The sequence below is a fragment of the Notechis scutatus genome, chromosome 5 (genome assembly GCF_049901735.1).
Source record: "Notechis scutatus isolate UNSWTSFEM ecotype Mainland chromosome 5, rNotScu1.2, whole genome shotgun sequence".
Taxonomy (NCBI): domain Eukaryota; kingdom Metazoa; phylum Chordata; class Lepidosauria; order Squamata; family Elapidae; genus Notechis; species Notechis scutatus.
In genome coordinates, this window is record NC_142013.1 from 20,322,837 (window position 1) to 20,343,574 (window position 20,738).

General features: G+C 34.5%; 1 protein-coding gene and 1 long non-coding RNA gene across 2 annotated transcripts in view; one reads left to right on the forward strand and one right to left on the reverse strand.

Moving 5' to 3' along the window:
* The window catches only part of LOC148130387 (uncharacterized), a 60,345-nt gene that overhangs the window by 19,734 nt on the left and 19,873 nt on the right, over window positions 1-20,738 (forward strand). The gene's annotated exons all lie outside the window — the stretch shown is intronic.
* Window positions 5,584-20,738, reverse strand: part of XPO4 (exportin 4) — a 78,712-nt gene continuing 63,557 nt past the window's right edge. Inside the window, exons 17-23 of the mRNA XM_026675073.2 lie at window positions 19,716-20,009; window positions 18,024-18,204; window positions 15,859-15,977; window positions 15,108-15,238; window positions 14,153-14,270; window positions 10,351-10,443; window positions 5,584-10,063 (exon numbers count right to left, since the gene is read on the reverse strand). Coding sequence (XP_026530858.1) covers window positions 9,866-10,063; window positions 10,351-10,443; window positions 14,153-14,270; window positions 15,108-15,238; window positions 15,859-15,977; window positions 18,024-18,204; window positions 19,716-20,009 — 1,134 coding nt within the window. The 3' untranslated portion in view covers window positions 5,584-9,865. The remainder of the gene's footprint in view (window positions 10,064-10,350; window positions 10,444-14,152; window positions 14,271-15,107; window positions 15,239-15,858; window positions 15,978-18,023; window positions 18,205-19,715; window positions 20,010-20,738) is intronic.

The following is a 20,738-nucleotide window of genomic DNA, read 5'->3' on the forward strand; positions in this document are numbered from 1 at the left end:
AGTTAAATGTGATAGATGTGCTCTGCAGAGAATCTCCTACAATTTTATCTTAGGAAATGAACAGGCATATGTTTTATACTTGTCAGTTAAAAGCCTACAAATAAGAAACAGTGCTGCAGGAACAGAATGAGATTTTCTGAATACTCAGATATAGGTACTCCTCTAACCTACATATGAGTTAGAGCATGGGTGTCAAATTTGCTGCGTCACGTTGCCGTCATGTGATGTTTCATGACATTTTTCCCATTCGCTGAGCTGGGGCGGGCATGGCCTGCGTGTGATGTATCTGGCCTGCGTGTGGCCAGCTTGACACCCCTGAGTTAGAGTGATCACAATTGGGACTCACAATTTGGACATTCAGCAAGGCAGTTGCTAAGTGAAACCATGTCTTTGCTTAAATCTTATTTCAGTTTTTCTTTGCTTTATCGATCTGCAAAAGAAGTTAATGAGAGGACTGGTTGCAAAATTAATTTTAATCACTGTTGTAACATCAAACAGACACTACACGAGATATATACTAAACAAGGGCTACCAAATTCCTAGATGCCTGTTAGGGCTCTTACATCTGCAGAATCACTAGGGTGGAAGCAGAGAGGTAGGGATTTCTGTATCTTTTGGTTACCACCAAGTAGTTATTTGCATTTTTGCAACCTAGACATAATAGCCCGATTGTTTATTTAAGGGGAGAAGTCTTTTCACCATTATTGTGAACTAAAAAATTAGATTAAAAAGAAGAAAAAAATAATTATTGATGTTTGGCACACAGCACCATGTTTATAGTGCCAAATGTGGCTTGCTTTTGAAATGTAGATGGCTGCAAGAAATTAATGGGTACTGTGAAAGAGTAATCCCAAAATAAACTCTGATAAAAAGCAAGAAAATAAGGGCTTTATTTTTAAAAAACAGAAATTGAGTAAATCTAGTTGTTTTTTAAAATCTCTTTGGAACATGATTGAAAGCCAGTATAAAAAATGAAAAATTAAATGCTTACAAAATTATTACTTGGTAAGATTTCAAAATTCTGCATGTACATACTTGATGACTAATCAATGAAATATTATTGCAGTGTTTGAAACTACTTTTTTTGGTATGCTAGTACTGACTGCAGGTCACATCATAAACTTCTTTTGACTTCTGGATTGCAGTTTTTGAAAATAGGAACAATGGCATCCTTAAACATGTTTTGGATACCCAGCTTATTTCAGGATGTTTCCAGAAACATTGTGACTGCAGTGTCCTTGCTAATTGGATAGATGTACAGAATGTTGGGTGATGGATTTAGGAGAAGTGTGATACTGGAAAACAGTGATAGCGATACAATGAAACAAAAACATGCAAGAAAATAAAACTCTGCTTCTCCTGCATTAAAATACTGTAGAATTGAACAGTTCTAATAGTACTTATTTTCTTTATAATATGGTTTTCTGATGAGAATAGAAACATGCCTAATTTTCTCTTTTTTTAATTACAAGTTTTAACAGCACCAGTGTTAAGGTCTTAACCACTATGGTATCATTTGTATCTTCAATAAACCATTATGAAAAACACATCTATGCCTTAAAACTTACTAAATGGATAATTTAAAACTTTCCTCCAGGAACAATTTCACTTGATTTAGTAAAATATATCAATCGTGGCCCAAATCCCTGTGCTGGGAACGCAGTATGAGAGACTGCTGCATATGAAAAATTAAGATTTCCATTGAGTACGTATGGAATATCCTGTCTATTATAAAGGAAGAATAAATGTCTTGTTCTCCTACTAAATGTTCTTCCTAGCTCGCTCAATCCAGATGTGTTGAGGCTACATTTGAAGCCATGCACACTATTAAATCTGTAGAGGTAGTAAAACAACCTTTCAATCCAACAATAACTTCAGAATCAGAAGATGTAAATTGAGCAAAACCAGGAAAAGCAGAAGTGAAGCAAATATTCAGTTAACAAAATAGCTGGTACACCATCAGAAGTTCCCAGGAGAAATGATAATACAGTACACGAACCTACATTTCCTTTGATCTTACAGCCATAATGTTGGAAAGTTAGGCATTTGAGCAGAATTTGCCACCTTCCTCAGTGCAGAAAAGGAAATTAAAGCACTCTGAGACAGGTAACTCTGCAATCTGTACTTGAATACTTCAGGTAAGAAGCAACCCAACACCTTTGTCACTGCCCTATTTGATAGGATTTTTAAAAAATGGGATCTGATTTATGGGGATTCAAATTCTTTATTCCAGGTCTTACATTTTCACTTTCTTTTACGTAAGTCCTCTCCAAAAAAAGTTTTGTAGTCTTCAAAATTTCAGCAAGAAAAGTGCTTTAGATTCAGCTGCCACTACTGAATCCAAATACCTTTGAATCTGAAGACTGTACAGCACATATTTTAGCTATTTGAAGACTTATATCCCCCACTCTTCTGACATTTTTCAATTACTCATTCCAGTTTGCTTCCTTCTAAAAGTGTGGGTTTCACACAATATTCAAGAGGGTCTGACCAATGCAGAACAGCAATTGTTATTATAGTTCTGTTGATATACTGTAACTATAACTGAATTTGCCTTTTTAAGCAGTCATATCATACTGTGTCACATTCAGTTCATAATAAACAACTGTGCTGTACCAAGGTATTTTTTGTTTTAGATTTCATAGTCATAACAAAGCAGGTTGGATAGGAGGAAAAAAGATGGTTGCTTTATTGTGGTGTAGTGATTTTCAGGAGGGTTAACAATTATCTTGTTCTTTGCTTCCTTCATTCTGTGTTGTACTGTAAGCCTTATTTATTGACCATCTTCACATTACATCATTTAGAGATTGGTATTCAGTCTCGTCACAAAAACTCTTATTTCTTGACAGTACTTCATCAAGACTTCCTATTTGTATAACAAATATACCCTTCATAATTATTTCAAGTATCCTTACCTACCAATTTGACTGTTTCCTTATTGACAATATTCACATTTGACTGTATTCAATTTGTTGTTTTTCCCCGTCTGTTTTTCTGATTTACCAAAATCTTTCCACATTTTATGTCTTATAAGGTATTAAGTATTCTTCTAAAACTTGTGTTAGTGACAGATTTGAGAAACATCCCTTATTTCTTCACCCAAATTAATAAAAATGTTGATGGATATAGAACCCAGGTCTAAATTGTGTGGCACCTACATAGTACTTTACTCTAATTTGATTATGATGATTTTTATATCAACTATTTGCAACCTGTACTTTCTAATTTGCTAACCAGAATGTCATATCAAATCCTTTTTGGAAGTCATGGTTTACATATAACATTCCCACAATCTACTAACTAAACTACTTGATAAAGTAATGGTCAAAATTAATTCATTATGTGCTATCAAGTCATGGGCAACTCTTAGAGATCCATTCTCTGACAATCTGTCCTAATGTGGTCCTTCAACGATGCACTCATTGCTACTGTAACTGAAATGAGTCAAGATTTGTTGCTGATATGTTAATTACACATTTAATGAACTACTCCCCAAAATCTTCCCACATATTAATGTTAGACTGACCTGTCCATAATTTGTCAACTTCTCTTTTTATTTTTTTGAAGAAAATGACAATTATCCTTCTCCAATAATCTCAAAGGTAATGTATAATTATTTAGCCAAACCATCAACAAATTATTTTCAGTACATCCTATTCATCTGTCCTTAAATATTTAACTAATTTAAGTAAGTGTCTCTTGACTATATTTCAAGCAGCCTCAAATTAACTATCCTGCCCCCTTATACTATTACTCATAATTGTCTGCTGCAGAAAAAAACTTAAAATAGCTTTGATTCTGTTACCTATTAGGTAAATATATAACAACTTAATAAACTTTGGAGAACAAAAACATTTAAAAGTAAATAGGCCTGTTTTTCTTTGCATTAAAGTACCCCCCCCCACACACACACTTTTTAAAGTTCTAGATTCTAAACATAACCTGGCTTAAAATATGCAGATTAAAACATTCCACTTATAAAAGAAGAGACAGGTATCTATTGCAACTTGCTTTCCTGAGTCAGTAAAAATTTGTTTTTCATTGAGTACATGTTTATCAAAATATTTGCAAGACAATTCATTTTCAACAGCCATAAAGTCACAAAAGTGCGTTTAACAGCTTTAAAGCAGTCCGAAAATATTTTGGCCAAGAGTCTTTCATTAAGGACGTATAGAAGAATGTAAGAATTCACTGCCAGTAGTGCTGATGTTGTAAGAAGAGGTTTTCCTAAGAGATTTCTTAGAAATACAGCAATAGTTCAAAAATAGCAAAACGTTTAAAAGTAATGGAGCATAACAAGCAGAATGTACAGTAGAAACAACATTTAAAACAGCTTTGCAAATATATCTATTAGGGTTATTAGGCCAGTGAAAATTCTTTCCCCAACCATTTTGCAGGGGGATAGACTAAATTAAGATCCTTTAGACATAATCAGAGACATAATCAGGCAGTTTTCTTTGCAACCTTTCTTGTAGTAATCACTCATCCTTCAACAGATACAAACTATGTAAGGTTCTCATATAATTCCTCAGTCTTTTTTGGTTAAAAGGTAATCTAATGCACTTTAGAATTGAAGACAAACCTTAAACAAGATCATATAAAAATAAGGCTTAGATGCAATAGAAAAGAGTTGGAATTTTAACTAAACACATTTATGCAATGAAACATTTAATGAGAACCTGCCCCCTTTTAATAAAAAATTAAAGTACTGAAATTCACATATTGAAGCACCAACATTATCATTTACATTTACAGAGAAGTTTTCAAATGAAATTCAAAACATTTATTCTATTTTCTAAACACCCACTGTCAATTACAACTGGTTAAGATTGCAGACCGCTTTGAAAAACAAAATTATTTCTTGCTGTTTAACTACCTTCATGATTTTCTTTTTCTTTTTTGACCAGGCTGCTTTATTTGGATAGCAGTATTAAAATATATATAGTATTAAAAAATGAAAGCATACTAAGAACCCCAATCATGCAAGACACCACAAATCTGCCTCTTTACATAAAAATATCAAATCATTCCCCATCCCCACATGACTTTCAAGTTTATTCCAGATCTTATTAATTTAAAGCAAAATTTCATTTCAGACAATCTGTGGCTTAAATATTTTCCATTGTAGAAAGGGACTGGAATAAAAAGAGACTGACCTAAATCAATATTAATTCTTGAGCTTAATAAAAGAATTATTAAAAACATGCATTTAACAGAAATGTAATTGGCAAACTCAATGTTCCAGTTAAGTTCTGAACTGATATTAGTAAGATTCAGTCAGATATAAAGTTTAGGTACCAAAATCTGAAGGATAGAAAATACAGTATGTTTCAACTCCAGTAATTGGAATATTTCAATAATTTAAGGCTGTAATAAATAAAAATAATTGAATTTAATAACTGTTTTACTTCTTCCAAAAAAAGAAGTGAGAAGATCAAAATAACAGTGATGTTAAGAAGTTAATTATATTTTGCCAGTTTGATTATGGCTGACTCATTCTAAAAGCTTGGTTTACTAAAAGCAGTGATCAAATTCAACTTGTATCCTAGTGATATTTTAAAGAAGACTGAATCAGTGCAAAACTGAATTCATTATTTTTATTTATCTTTGATAGAAACAACTGAAAAACCATTTTTACTCTTCAGATCAAGTCAGCTTATAGTAAAAAAAAAAAAGCAGTAATTGCACATGGACAAAACACAAAAAAATTTAACAAGAAATATGTCATTCCCCAATATTCTGGCTTAAAAGGTTTTTTTATTGTTATATTTATATTACATTGAATATGGCTTCATTTTATGGAATATTCCAGCAATTCCAACTACAATAATAAATAGTGGAATTCTGGAACTCATGTAATCTCAAAACTGCCATTCTATTTTGTTTGCTTCAGACCAAGTTTTCCATTTCTGTAATAGCCATTAAGTGACAATAATATTCACAGCACAAGGGTATGTGTGCCTATTCAAAAGGCTCAAAAATTCAATAGATTGCTTCCAATTGTGACTATCCGATTGAAATACGACTGCTGCTAAATCTGAAGAACAGTGACATACAAAGCATGTGGCACCACAAAAAGTGATTTTGTACTTACAAAATTTTGCAAACAAGATTTGAAAAAATACTTTGAGGCCAGTTGGAAAATGCTATTATTAAATTTCAGTTCCAATAATTTATGAGGGTGGTATTATTTTTCAGATGGAGTTCTTTTGCATGGTTTAAGTTTTGTATGGAAGTGGTTCATTAAAAGAAACTACTCAAAAATCACAGAATACTGAAGAACCTACTATAACCGACTTTGGTATTATTCTGCAGATAAGTTACTACAGTATATATTTTCCACCAGTAATTGCTCAGACCAGGTTGAATTATTTCAATTTCTATTGTGATAAATTAGCTGTCAAGTAGGACAATTAATTTGAATTTTAAGCAATTTATCAATTATTTTAGTCTTTATATGGAAGTTGCATATATTTCACTAAATATAATGACAACTCAATATTTGAATTGCATTTTAACATGCTCAGATTAGAATTTCAGACCTTTTCTTTGAAAAGCGTAATTGTACTATCAACATCCAAGATAAAAGCAAGGCCAGTTTATCTGTGTTGAAAGCATGTGATTCATGTTTTGTATGTTTCGTATGTTTGAAAATCTGTCAATAGAACTGAATATATAATTTGGAAGTACGGAACAGCAATAGCTATCATTAGAAAGATATTCCAAGAAAATGGTTTGCTCTGTGAAAGCATCATATTTGGTATGTCTGAATTATAACACTGTAGGTTGCATAATGGGATCTTACATCAAGTATTTTTTACTGAATGTTTTCCTTTTCAGCAGACTCATTGGGGTTATTGAATATGGAATCAAATTCTCAAAGAACGCCAGCTAACTGAAATGCATTTTTTAAAATTGGCTTCCATTGGCTTTGTCTGTGTTTTCACTAAAAGAAGTACATCACATTCCATTAAAGATTCCTTTCTAGTAATAAAAGAGCTCTCCAGTGTGATAAATCTGTCTATGCTCCAAAGTGAGCTTTCCTAATTAGTAGCACAATTCTGGATTGTTAAATGTCAACATTTAGGAGCGGAGATACATTGTATTACATCTGGAAACATGTTAAGTGGAGTAGGGTTAAGATAGTATTATTCATACTTTAAAAAAATACAAAAACTGGAAAGATAGCCTTCTTAGAAATTTCTAACGATTACAAAATTTCAGATAAAAATGTATTGGATAGTGTCCCTTTAATATAATATACATTTCAAATTGGGAAGCAAGTTTGCAAATAATTCTTGACAGTTTAGAAACAATCCACCAAGACCTGTTGTGCACAACCACCATTCATTTGTGCAGAAATCTGGAACAGACTAATTTGAAATGAAGAGATAATGCCCAGCAGGCACTAAGCAGATTCTTCCCCAAACAGTCAAGAAAGTGGAATTCTTGGCCACAATTCACTGTTGCCTTGCAACTATTTCTACTTTGAAGAAATTGTGCAAACTGGCTCTTCAATGCTTCCAGAGATAAACATTATGTCTCACATTTCCAAAAGTTCACATGGCACCTTTAAGCACTAATTTTATAAGCTAGACTTGTTCACAATAAATGAGAGCTTAGTTACATCCTATCAATAAATTGCCATGCGTTAAATATAGGCAGTAGAATTTCTTTCAACACCATGAGTAAAATTTTGAAAACAAATTGGTTTAGAAACTTAAATGTTAACAGTTTTAAAAGACACATGTAGAATTCATCATAATTAAAACACATATAATTATGTTGGAGCCGCAGGACAAACCCAATTTTTAAAACAAATCAGAAGCCAAAACAATTCCCTTATTCTACAAACACTAACAGAAAGAGATGGACCAATATAATTGAGAATTGAACAGGCTCAGTTCAGATATCATGGCAAATTATGAATTAGTTCGTTAGGAATATGTATTTTAAAACTTATGTTTAGGAGACCAATCAGTGGCTAAATAGTCAACATTTGCTCAGCTCAGCCATTCAAGCATACTAAATTAAATCAAGTGCAAAGAGTTTGTCACAGAGTGTTCTGAAAGCCAAACCATTTAGTTCATAGTGATCTCTGAACCAAGCCATTCTTTATTGAATCCTTTTCTGTTTATTTATTCAAGGAAGCAACTTCCTCTAGCCAGTCTTCAGTGTTTGAAAACATTACAATTCATAGGAAAGATTTACAAACCACGGCCCATCTTTCCCTTGATTTCTGATTGTGGTTTAATGAGAAGGAATTAAAGAAGTCTTGGACCCTTAAAACTCTATAATATTAAAGATTTCAAATCATATATAAATAATTATGGGTAGTGAGATTAAATGTTGAGATGAACAGCTCAAGACTGGCATGGAATTTGCAAACATGATGCTAGGATGAGGTGAGGGCTTACATGTCTATATAAAATGTAAAAATATTTATTTGTTAATATCCAATAGTTTAGTTCTTGCAAGTATGAAGCACAAGGTTCTGGAGACAAATTATCTCCTTCCTTCATTAAAAAAGATTATTTTTAATCAGCAGCATACGTATTCCGATTGATTTAGTTTGGCTTACAATTATGAATAACTGATCTGCTTCCATATTCTTGATATCCTACCACTTTGTTCCCATGGCAACCTATTTGGTGAGTGCAGGATGAAACCATACAGGTAATCTTACATAGTTAAAGTGCCAACACACCAAACAAGTGGGATCAGAGCAGCAGAAGACAGTACTATTAAATTTGACAATGGTGGCAAAATATTAAACCATAGGTCCGTATTCTGAATCATGAAGTCAAACATGCATGGCCTTTGCTAGAAGAATTTGATGCTCGTGTAGTCTAGCCACTAAATCTAATGCCCCAACATAAAAAAGTAGAAATCAATAATTTACATAATTTGAAACATTATTGCTTCAGCAAACAATTCAATCTTGAAATACACTGCAGTTGTGTATGACATGGGTGTGACTCAACAAATATTAAAAGTAAAGGTATACATTGATTTTTGTTTACACTCACAGACATAATACTCTTCAACACACAAGGGCTGCAAACAAATACATGGCAGTTTAGTGCCAACATTCTAAACCAGTTTTGAAGATTCAAAGTTTGCCTTAGACAACTCACCTAACTTATTTCAACTATTTTTTGTTTTAAATTAAGGCAATGAAATGGCTACAGTTCCTAAAGTTCATTTCAGGGGAAACAAAAATATACACCTTTCTTCTTTGTGAACTTTAGGGCAGCAGCATATAATGTAAAAAGTTGTATTACACAAACATGCAACGCCAGGTTGATGTAAAAAAAGCAAAACAAAACAAAAACACTAAATCCAAGTTAAAAAATATCATTTGGTGGTTTCTTCTTCACTGGTTTACACAGTTTTCAGAGAGGAAAAATAAAGCTTAGAATTGTTTTACAGTTCTGTATGTGTTTAAATCACGCACCAAAAAGGGCTTCTAGCAATAACAAAAAATATTATAGAAGTTTGATTCATCACTACTTGAGGACTTCTGGGACAAGGCACTGATTCTTGGGTTTGTTAGGTTTTTTTTTTTTTTTTTTACTGTGCCCATGTCTGTATGCACTTGTGGAATTCTTTTAAACATTTCAGTTTTTTCTGTTTTTATTCTGTACAACATAAAAGGTATATGACAGACGGTGGCTAACACATATTAGCAGAAGCTGATTTTAGAGTTGACATCTCCTATTCCACTGCTCAAGACTTCCAGGCTCTCTGATATTTTAGATGGCTGCAAAAAACCCAGCAACAGGCATTTAAGATTACGTCAGCTTTCAGCATTTTTCAGTGCATTTTGCAAAAAGGGTCTAAGTTAGGCATACAGTTCTGGTATTTATTTTACACAGAGAAGACCACCGACATTTGACATAAAGTCTTCTAAACTTTTGAGGAAGGCCATCTTCTGCTTACGGTCCAGCGTAGGCGGAGTGCTGCTTGCGGTAAGTTTGTTGAAAGCATCTGCTAGCCGCTGGTAAATTATGGGATCTTGCTGACTTGATAGTAAAGTTTCAACTAATTCAGAATATTCTGCCTGTAAAGAAGATAATCACATTTATATTTCAGAAGGAAATGTATTAATAAAAATTAAGTCTGTGGAATAATATCAAAGGCTTCCTATAGATTGACTTGTTAACAAAATTACAATGTAAACATATTTCCAGTTTTGGATGTGAAGAACATTTCTTTAAAGTTAAGAGATAGTGGCTTCCCTCAAGTCATCAAGTTAATTCTATCTGACTGTAAGATTCAACTGTAGACTTCTAGTACCCCTAAGCATTATGGAACATGGAAGAGATAATGACATCATAAATATCATACCTGATGCAAACATACTAATGTATAAAATGCTTCTCCTGCTGCAGCTGTCATCTCTGTATTGTGCTTCTGCAGTACCAGCATATCAAAAACCATCTAAAATGTAAAAACAAAACTTTATATCCTGACTTTTTTTAAAAAATTGTGCTAAGCTGAAAGTGACAACTACTTTGTAGAAGCTTGTGTTTTAAGATGAGGACTAAAAATTAACTTTCAAATTATATACATAATTGCTTGTAACAATATGTAAGTCAGAATAGTGTTATCACTATATTACAAAACAGATGATAAATGGCTGAAGCAGAGACCTCTAATCTATCTGTTTAATCATGTTAAGAACTTTGAACTTCCTTACTAATATAGCCCACTCCCATGGGCACAAACAATGAATTTTCTGGTGGAAAAACTGGGTGCTTTTTAATAATAGATTCCTTGGGCTCCTTAGTAACCAATAAGCTAAACATATAGAAAAAAAGTAGGGTTCGTTTTACAAAAACTGGCATCAAATGTGGTTTTAACCTGATTACTGGTTTGCATCCCAAAAGCTCCTCTGGCAAGAAAAAGTGATTCCCAATAAGTAATATGGCACAAGGTTCATTCTCAAGGCTTTTTGAAGGATCACTAAGGCTTATGCCCCTCAGTCTCTATTTCCTATTTTGCAATATTGTATTCACCAATACAGCACTGTGCAAATGAACTGAGCTGGAATTCCCAGGGTCCTCAGCAGCTAGGTCAAACATGCAGTCCCACCGCTGGGGAAAGCGCTAACACCAACGACATGAGCCATGGTGGCGCAGTGGTTAGAGTGCAGTACTGCAGGTTCTTCCACTGACTGCTGGCTGCCTGCAATTTGGCAGTTTGAATCTCACCAGGCTCAAGGTTGACTCTGCCTTCCATTCTTCCAAGGTGGGTAAAATGAGGACCCAGATTGTTGGGGACAATATGCTAGCTGTCAGGATTCCAGCAATCACTCTAATTAAATCATGATTCTTGAACCAAACTTCAAAAAACTTCAAAGGTTTTATTAGAGGCGACATACTGGCACTGCCCTGTATGAAGCCAACTCTGACATACATAATTTACAGTCATCCGTGACCCTGTTTCCCCCCTCCCCCGATTCTCCAATTGAGCATATTCACAGGCTGGGTGTTATTCACATTCTCCAATTAAATATATTTGTGGGCCAAAAGTCTGGTATTTTAGTTACAATCTTTTAAAGATAAGAGTTGGAATGTACTTTCGCTTTCAAACTGCTGCACTGCTCTTCCAGATTTCCTCCCCCCCCCCTTTAATGGCAACTACTAAAACAGGCATAGAAATGTTTTATTTATTTTTATTTATTTTGATTTGTCAATCATTTATAAGATAATAGGTATATGTATAAACATAGTTATGAATACATGAAATGGGTACATATAAGAAAAATAAAAGAAACAATAGGACAGGGACAGTAGGCACGTTGGTGCGCTTATGCACACCCCCTACAGGCGTCTTAGGAAAGGGGTGAGGTCAATAGTAGACAGTTTAAGGTTAAAGTTTTTGGGGTTTGGGGAAGAAACCACAGAGTCAGGTAGAGTATTCCAGACATTGACCACTCTGTTGCTGAAGTCGTATTTCCTGCAATCAAGTTTGGTGCGGTTAATCTTGAGTTTGTATCTATTGTATGCTCTTGTGTTGTTATGGTTGAAGCTGAAGTATTCATTGACAGGTAAGTCATTGCAATGTATGATTTTATATACCATACTTAGATCAAACTGAAGACGGCGTAATTCAAGGCTTTCTAGGTCTAGAATTTCAAGTCTGATGGCATAAGGTATTCTACAACGAGTAGAGGAGTGGAGAATTCTTGTGAAATATTTCTGGACTTTCTCAACTGTGCTAATATCAGATACGTAATGTGGATTCCAGACTGATGAGCTGTATTTGAGTATTGGTCTAGCAAATCTTTTGTATGCTATAGTTAGTAGTGTGATATTACCAGAGAAAAAGCTACGTAGGATTAGGTTAACAACTCTTAATGTCTTTTTGGCGATGTAGTTACAGTGGGCTCTAGCACTTAGATCATTAGAGATGAGTATTTCAAGGTCCTTTACAGAGCTTGGATCATCAACAAGGTCTTGACTATTCAGCTTGTATTTTATTTTCTGATTTTTTTGCCAATATGTAAGACAGAGCATTTATTTATTGAGATTTGAAGTTGCCATTTGTTTGACCATTCTGATACATAGTCAAGATCTTTTTGAAGGGTAGCAGTATTGTCTGTGGTATTGAACAGCTTTACATCATCAGCGAAGAGAATGCAGTTGCTCTTAATATGATCACAGAGGTCATTTATGTAGAGTATGAAGAGAGTTGGTCCTAGAACACTGCCTTGGGGGACACCACTATTGACAGGTACAGAATTTGATAGGACACTCCCAATTTTGACCATTTGTTGTCTGTTTGACAGGAATGCTTCTATCCAGTTATGCAGTTGTCCAGAGATACCGTAAGATTTTAGTTTTAGGAGTAGTTTGTCGTGTACCACTGAATCAAAGGCTTTACAGAAGTCTATGTAGATTGCATCTATTGTTTTGCCCTGATCAAGTTGTGTAGTCCATATGTTTTTGCAGTGTAAGAGATACAGATTACAGGATAGTTTTTTTCTGAAACCAAATTGTTTATTCGAGAGTAGGTTGTTTGTCTCTAAGTGGAGGATAATGGATTGGTTAATAATTGATTCCATGACTTTACAGGTGACGCAGCATAAGGAGATTGGTCTGTAACTTTCAACTAGGCTGGGGTCTCCCTTTTTGAAGATGGGTTGTGGCTTGTGACCATAGGTTAGGCAAGGAGTTAGTCCTGAAAGATTTTTCAAAGATTATGCTTAGAGGTTCTGCTATGGCAGTGGATAGCTTTTTTAAGAAGTAGGCACATATTCCGTCCAGTCCAATAGATAGAGATGGTTTTAGATTGCGTAGTGCTTTTTCAATATTGTCTTCTGTAAAATCGATATTTATTAGATCATTGTAGTTGTCTGTGGTTCGACTGGGCATGATCCATTGCTGTTTACAAATACTGAGCCAAAGAATGTGTTAAAGATGTTGGCTTTAATGGTGTCGTCATTGCATTCTTTTCCATTAGGTCCTATCAGGGGTGGGATGGACCTTGAGTCTTTTAGTTTGTTGTTTACAAAATTGTAAAAAGCGCGGGTGGAATTGGTGCGTAGAAGGTTTTCCTCTTGTTTAATGTGATAATTGGTGCATTCAGTCTTTATCTGGTGGCATAAATTTTTGTATCAGCTTTTGAAGTTGGCAACATGACCAGATTTGTTTTTCCGCCAGAGTGATCTCTTTTTGGATTGAAGTTTCTTTATTGTTATGGGTAATCTGTTTTTTGTTTTGTTTTGGGAGTTGTTATTGGTACATATAGTTTGATGACTCTTTTGACTTCAAGTAAAAATATGTTCTAATGGTCTTCAACAGTATTGCATCCAGTGAATAGAGATTGCCAATCAAGGGATGAGAGATCGTTGTCTATAAGATCATAGTTGCCTTTTTTGAAGTTATAATTGGGACTTATGTCATTATGATGATTTTTGTGTGGGCATATGTTGAGACAAAAGTCAATCATATTGTGGTCACTGTTGGAAAAGGGTTCTTTGTATTCCGTAAATTAAATTCAAATTTATGAGTTGACACTGACTCTGTAAACCACTTAGAGAGGGCTGTAAAGCACTGCTATTGCTATTAGAGGATGGTTTTTATGCTTTGCTGAAATCCAAGCCAAAATATTAGACAATAATATATGGAATGATGTCTCTTACCTTAAGAAAGTGTCTTGTTGCTAAAAAGAGGGATGATTCTGATTCCTGTGTTTTTGCACATTGTTCTGCTAATGGCGTTAGAGCTTCTAAGCAGAGCTGGCAAACATCTGAACTCATTCTGATTACTCAAAGTCAAGAAATATATTTTTCCTTTGAGGGGTATTTGGAAATTATACAGTACAAGAGGAAAACAGTAAACAGAAGTTAAAAACTGCCATTTTCCTATATATTTCAAGCTAAGATTATCACGAAGTGGTTGAAATTGGTTCCTCCTCCGTTATTTCTTTTTAGAAATAGCTCTTATTGCATTTCTGTTTCAATCAAATGTAACTAAGGAAAGGAAAGAGGGAGAATTTAGGGATGAGACAAATAATCAAGTGTAGAGAGCTACAACAATTTGTAGCAAATGAGCAAGAAGCACAGAATATCTAAATATTTTTGCATTAAAATGTTATTGAATCTAGAAACTGTTATAAGGACAACAGATTCCATCCCTGCAAAATTATAAAAGTGGTTTCATTTTTCCTATCAGGGAATTCTAAATTCTAGAATACTCTAACAACAGGCTTAAATAATCTGGTGCACATGTCTATTAGTTCTTACCGGTGACAGCATGGGAATGTTTCAATAAATGTATAACTGCTTCTCATTATAAAGATAAGTTACTTCAAGCAAAGAGTATGCAGAACTTGAGAAATATTATATTAAACTCTCTGCCAAAATAAAATAATAAATATGTGGATTCCCTCACATAAAATAACTTTGATAACAAAAAAACAACACAATGCAAATGTTCAGGTAAGTAATCAACAACTGAAATTCTTGACATTCTCAAGGCATATACTTAAAAGGTATATATCAAGTATACAATAAAGTAATAATTTAAAGAGAGAAAAATAAAGAGATCAACTGAATAAGTCCTTTCTCTGCTCCCCCAAAAGATCTTAAAGGATACGATGTCATCCCCAATTCTAATGAATACATAAGGCTTTTAAACAAGTCTTCTGGAAGTTGTGGAATTTTCTCAGGAAATATTTCACAAATAAAAGTGATTAGTTTGTAGTACTGATTACATAGCGATGGAAACTATGGATGGAAAAAAAGTAAACAAGTTCATGTTAAAGAGGCTTCTTAATAATTATATTTCAAGAAAACAAAATATCAGGCATTCAAAATCAAGGGTTACTAGTTTTGTATATTTCACAATTTGCAATACCTTATATAGTCCTAGGTTTTTGAGGTCAATACAGAATTAAAGCTGACATATTTTTGTAATTCATGGCCCATTGTTGAAACCATAGCTCACTTATTGTGATAAACTCTGGTGAAGCTGATTTGCAATTAAAGACTTCTGAAAAATTTAACCTGAGAGAGATACTATATATGTTATTTCATAATGATTTGTTAAGTTCTTTGGTTTCAAGGAATTAACTGCTTCATTACACTAACTCCGCCAATACCAAGCTATTCCACAGATGGTACTATTAACACATTTAGACAGTACTAGGTTTAAAAGGCTGTTTAAAGGAGGGCACGAGCTTGGCTGAAGTTCTGAGTTAGTGCCAGTGGCCATTTTCAGTCAGCCATGAAAGTACTGGTAGTAGTAGAAAATCATATTTAGAGACACAGTATTATGATTACAATTTTGGGACGAACGGTCAAAATTCCCCATCTCTTTCTGCAACCCTGCATGGTACTGTGCATACCTTTAACAAATCTTGGGACATTAAAGGCAGGATTAGGTTCACTCCATATAAGACAACATCTGCTGCCGATACGGATCTGTTTGTTGCTTGCCCGGGTTCATGTCCCCTAAATACTTCATCTAAAAATATGAGGAAGAGGGGAGAAATATAGGAATATAAGAAGAAATTCAACTGTCTGCAAATATTTTGTGAACTCCAAGCTTAGAACTTCATATGTCATTAGGGAGCATGAAATCTTTCATAAATTATTAATTAAAGTAATTGGAATGCAGTGCTTGAATCCCAGTAAGGTAATTTTGCCTTCTGCAGTTGATCTTAAAAACATTTCCTTTAGAAAAACTAAACAGCACAGGGAAGTATATTTAAATTATATGTGCTTTTTTCTTATTCTTCTTTAGATTCTAAGGTGGATAAAAAACTCAGACATTCATCAAGAAAAATAGGAAATCAATTTTAAGTTTAAAAAAACATCTGAAATTCTAACAAAAATTATAAAATATATTTTGTAATCTACTATAGCCAAAATTAATGAACCTCTCTAGACATACAATTATAAGATATATTACTATTTTCAAACTTTTCAAATTTAGATTGTCATAAGGCAGACCACTTTAATATATTTTAAAGCGATGATTCACTAATGATCTGCTTCACTTCTAATTAAATGTACCTTCTTATAGTTCAAAATGTACAAGGTAAAAAACCCAAGCAGTAATCTTATTAACCACAAAGATTTGGCTGATAAATGAATATAAAATTCAATGAAAAACTGTGCTTACAATGAATAATTATCTGCTTGGGGAATGGCTCATATACAGTGAAACCTCAGGTTGCGACCGTAATCCGTTCCAGGACTACTGTTGCAACCCGATTTGGTCATGACCGGAAGCACGACCATCTGCGCATGCATGGACAAAAAAAATGGTGCCAAAGGGGAAATTGCCATGGCTGTGTCTGGTTGCCACCCGAAGATGTGCTCGTGACCAAAAACAAAACTTTGCCAAAAATTCTGATCATCACCTGATTTGGTCACAAACAGAAGTGTATGCAACCTGAGGTTCCACTGTATTATAAACAGACAAAACCAGGTTTACCAATATAGGTAGTCTTCAACCATCAACTGTAATGGAATCTGTCCTTCCTTCCTTCCTTTAAATTTATATGCTGCCCATCTCCCCAACAGGTTGGAAGTCATAACAGCTAGTAACTGAACTGCTCACATGATCACCTCATGACATCTCTCCCATTCCTGCTCTTCCTGATATTGTCAAAAGAACAGGTCTCCCCCACTTTGAGGAATCCCATACTCGCACTTCCTGCTCCTCAGCGTCGCCACAGGCCTTGGGTCTGCTTCCCAAACCACTGGGCCCCACACCCTCCCACCCTTCGGGAGATAGGCAGGCTCCCCCGCAGTACATCCTGTACATCCCTGGTTGGAAGTCATAACAGCCAGTAAGTGAAATGCCCACATGATCACCTCATGACACCCCCCCCCACATTCCTGCTCTTCCTGATGCTGTCAAAAGAACAGGTCCTGCTTCAGGTCTCCTCCACTTTGAGGCATCCCATACTCCACTTTCTGTTCCTCAGCTTGCCACAGGCCTTGGGCCTGCTTCCCAAGCCACTGGGCCCCACACCTCTCCCTTCGGGAGATAGGCTGTACATCCCCCGTGGTCAAGGGTGAATGACTACAGCTGCCGTAATTTCAGAACCAAGTTGTAAGTAGCTTTTGGAGGGATCTGTAAATCATAAATCGAGGACCACCTGTATCTATACTCTATAATTAGTAATATTTATTAATGCCACTAATTAACATTAAAATGTTTATATATATAAAAATTACTTTTTAAAGAGTTATTTGAGTGCCCACATTTCTCAACTAGTTGCTTAAATTCTCCATTAGTTTAAGCATTCTGTAAAAAAACAAACTATATAAAAATCAGGAAAGGCAATAAAAGGTTGGAAAATAAAAATTGAAAGTCACTGAAGAACCAAACAGGAAAACATCAAAAACTGTTTGAATAAATGCATCAGTGCATTTTAACCCTGAAATTTAAGAGACCAATCAACAGAGCTCTGTTATTTGTCCATTACACATTGGTGTCAGGAGATAAAGCGCTCTTTAAGTTTCACCCATTTTATTTTCATTCTAAAGTTCCCCCTACCCGTATCACTGAAATCTATAAATTCTTTTGAAAGTAGGTTTGTGAGAAGCTCCATAATGAGAAGAAGATCCTGGTATTGGTCCTCTTCTGCTGTAACATCTATTCGTTGTCTACCTAAATTATTCTTGGAATATACTTGAAGAAGGGTCAGACAAGCTTCATATAAATTCATGGCTTTAGACTGCAAAAGAAAAAAAAAAGAAAAACCAAAAGAAGGTTCAATGAAGGATATACACTTGCTAGAATGTACTTATTACTCAGGCCTTGAAACCACTTCGGTTGCAACTGATACTAAGCGGAATATACTCCATTTATAGCAAGGGTTTAAAACTATAAAATAACAATTATTAATCCTATTGCTTGAAAGGATTACTCTCCAGCAGAGTAAATCACATTGTGAGGCATACATTTAAGCAGTGTGGAATTTCCATTGTATAGTTAATAACATTTTGTAGAAAATTCTATCATCATCATCATCTTCTTCTTCTTTTAACTATCCCATAATCCCTTGTGGAGTGGAGTCTGGGCAACTGAATGGAGCTAGCAGAGTATTTATTGGCCAGATGCCTTCCTGTTGCCAATGCAGAGTTTTGTTCAGCAGATATATCCTCAGAGAGAAATATTTACCTCTACCTAGGATTGAACTCACAGCCTCCTGATTGTGAGGTGAGAACTCTACCTCTAGGCCACTGCAGCACTCCTTTTTGTAAGAAATTCTATCTCTTGGTATTATTAATTTTTCTGTTTTTAGGAGCCTAGTGGCTCCTAAAAAAAAAAAAAAAGGTAGGTAAGCATCCAATGTATCTTTAACAGTTAACATTGGGGCATATACCTTCTAGGTTACAGCTTCTGAGGCAGTAAGTATTCTGTTGATGAGAGCCTGTACAGGTAGTCCTTAACTTACGACCACAATTGAGTTGAAAATTTCTGTTGTTAAGTGAGATTTGCCTCAGTTTATTATCTTTCTTGCCACAGTTGTTAAGTGAATCACTGCAATGGTTAAGTTAGTAACATGGTTATAAAGTGAATCTGGCTTCCCATTGCTTGTCAGAAGGTCACAAAAGATGATCACATGACCCTAGGACACTGCAACCATCATAAATATGAGCCAGTTGCCAAGCATCTAAATTTTGATCACATGACCATGGTAATTACTGCAACGGCTATAAGTATGAAAAACAGTCATAAGTCACTTTTTCAATGCCGTTATAACTTTGAATGATCACTATAAACAAATGGTTATAAGTCAAGAACTGCCTGTCTTCTAGACATGGTCATACTCTCCATTATCTGATAGCACACAGCCCCACAACACAGGTAGATCATAAAGTAATGCAAGCAAGGCATGAGACCTAAATAATATCTAGCCCAAACCCTCTCCAAATGGACAAATCAGCACAATGGTGAAGGAAAATATTCCAAAAGAAACAAATACATCATATCGCGAATCATCAACTCTCAGTTTTAATTCAACCTAACTGATACTACTAAAAATATTTAGAAATTCCAAGCTCTTCAAAATATTTTTCCAAAATATGAAAATGCTTCAATTTACAGAGCTCAATGATTTCTTTTATTAGAAATAAAATATTAAAAAGAAAAGCTTTAAGGGCGTGAAAAGAAATTGATATCACTGTACAGATATGTACAGCATATATCCTATATTTAGAATATATTTTTAAATTTATTTACCTCTCCAAGATAGCATATTTGTTTATGTGCAACTTCAACAAAAACTTCTATAATGAGGTTAACCGTCTCTGGTGTATTCTTGTACACCTCCATTAGTCCAATGCAATTTGTAAGAAAGTCCATCAGAAAATTAAAGAGAATTGCTACATTGTCTATCTGGGTAGCTTCAGCAATACCACAAAGTGCTTCTAAGGTGGCAGTGATTTCCTGCTTCACCTCCTCCTCCTGGCAGATTTGTTGGAAGTTTTCTTGGTTTATCACATTTAAGAATCGTTGTTGCAGTGGCTGAAGAACCTTGAAAACACAAATAAAGAGAAGTATACAGTAGCTATCCTGCAGAAAGCTATAGCTGCAGACAGAATTAGTTTGACCTAAAGAATTTTCATGTAAATACTTATCTTGAATAATAGTATTTTTTGTATATAACACAACTTAGAGGAAGTTTAAGATTGATCATGGAGGCAGTTCTAAATAAGTTGGCAAATCGCCTTTTACTAAAATCCCTCTGTGCGGGAGATAGGCAGTTTCCAAATATGATAAATAAATAAGTAAATAAATAAATAATTTCTTGTTTGAATAGTATATATAAAACATATACTGCCAAATACCTTATAATGCTAAAGGAATACCCATTTTGAAAAAGCAGTACGTATCTAATACGTTAAACCAAAGGGGGAAAAAAATGCTGAACTATCCCATTGCACTGTCTAACTGACTCTGGGCTGGTAATAAACAAAAGCTATACAATCACAAAAATACAATTAAAAAGTAGAATAAAAACAAGTTAAAAGGTAACTTCAAAAGCAGAGGGAATGCCTTCAAATTGATTTTAAAGAGCAAGGTGTTTTAACAGGTAGTAAATGTCCAATCAAAATGCCTATGGATTGATCCTTAATTATCCAGGTCATGATTGTCTCAAAGGTGTTTTTTTCCCCCCAAAGGCAACTGAACTTTCTTATTTATTTATTTTTTCCTTTAGTCAGAAATGAAGAAACTTCTTGGAATCGAAAGGTTTTCAAGAAA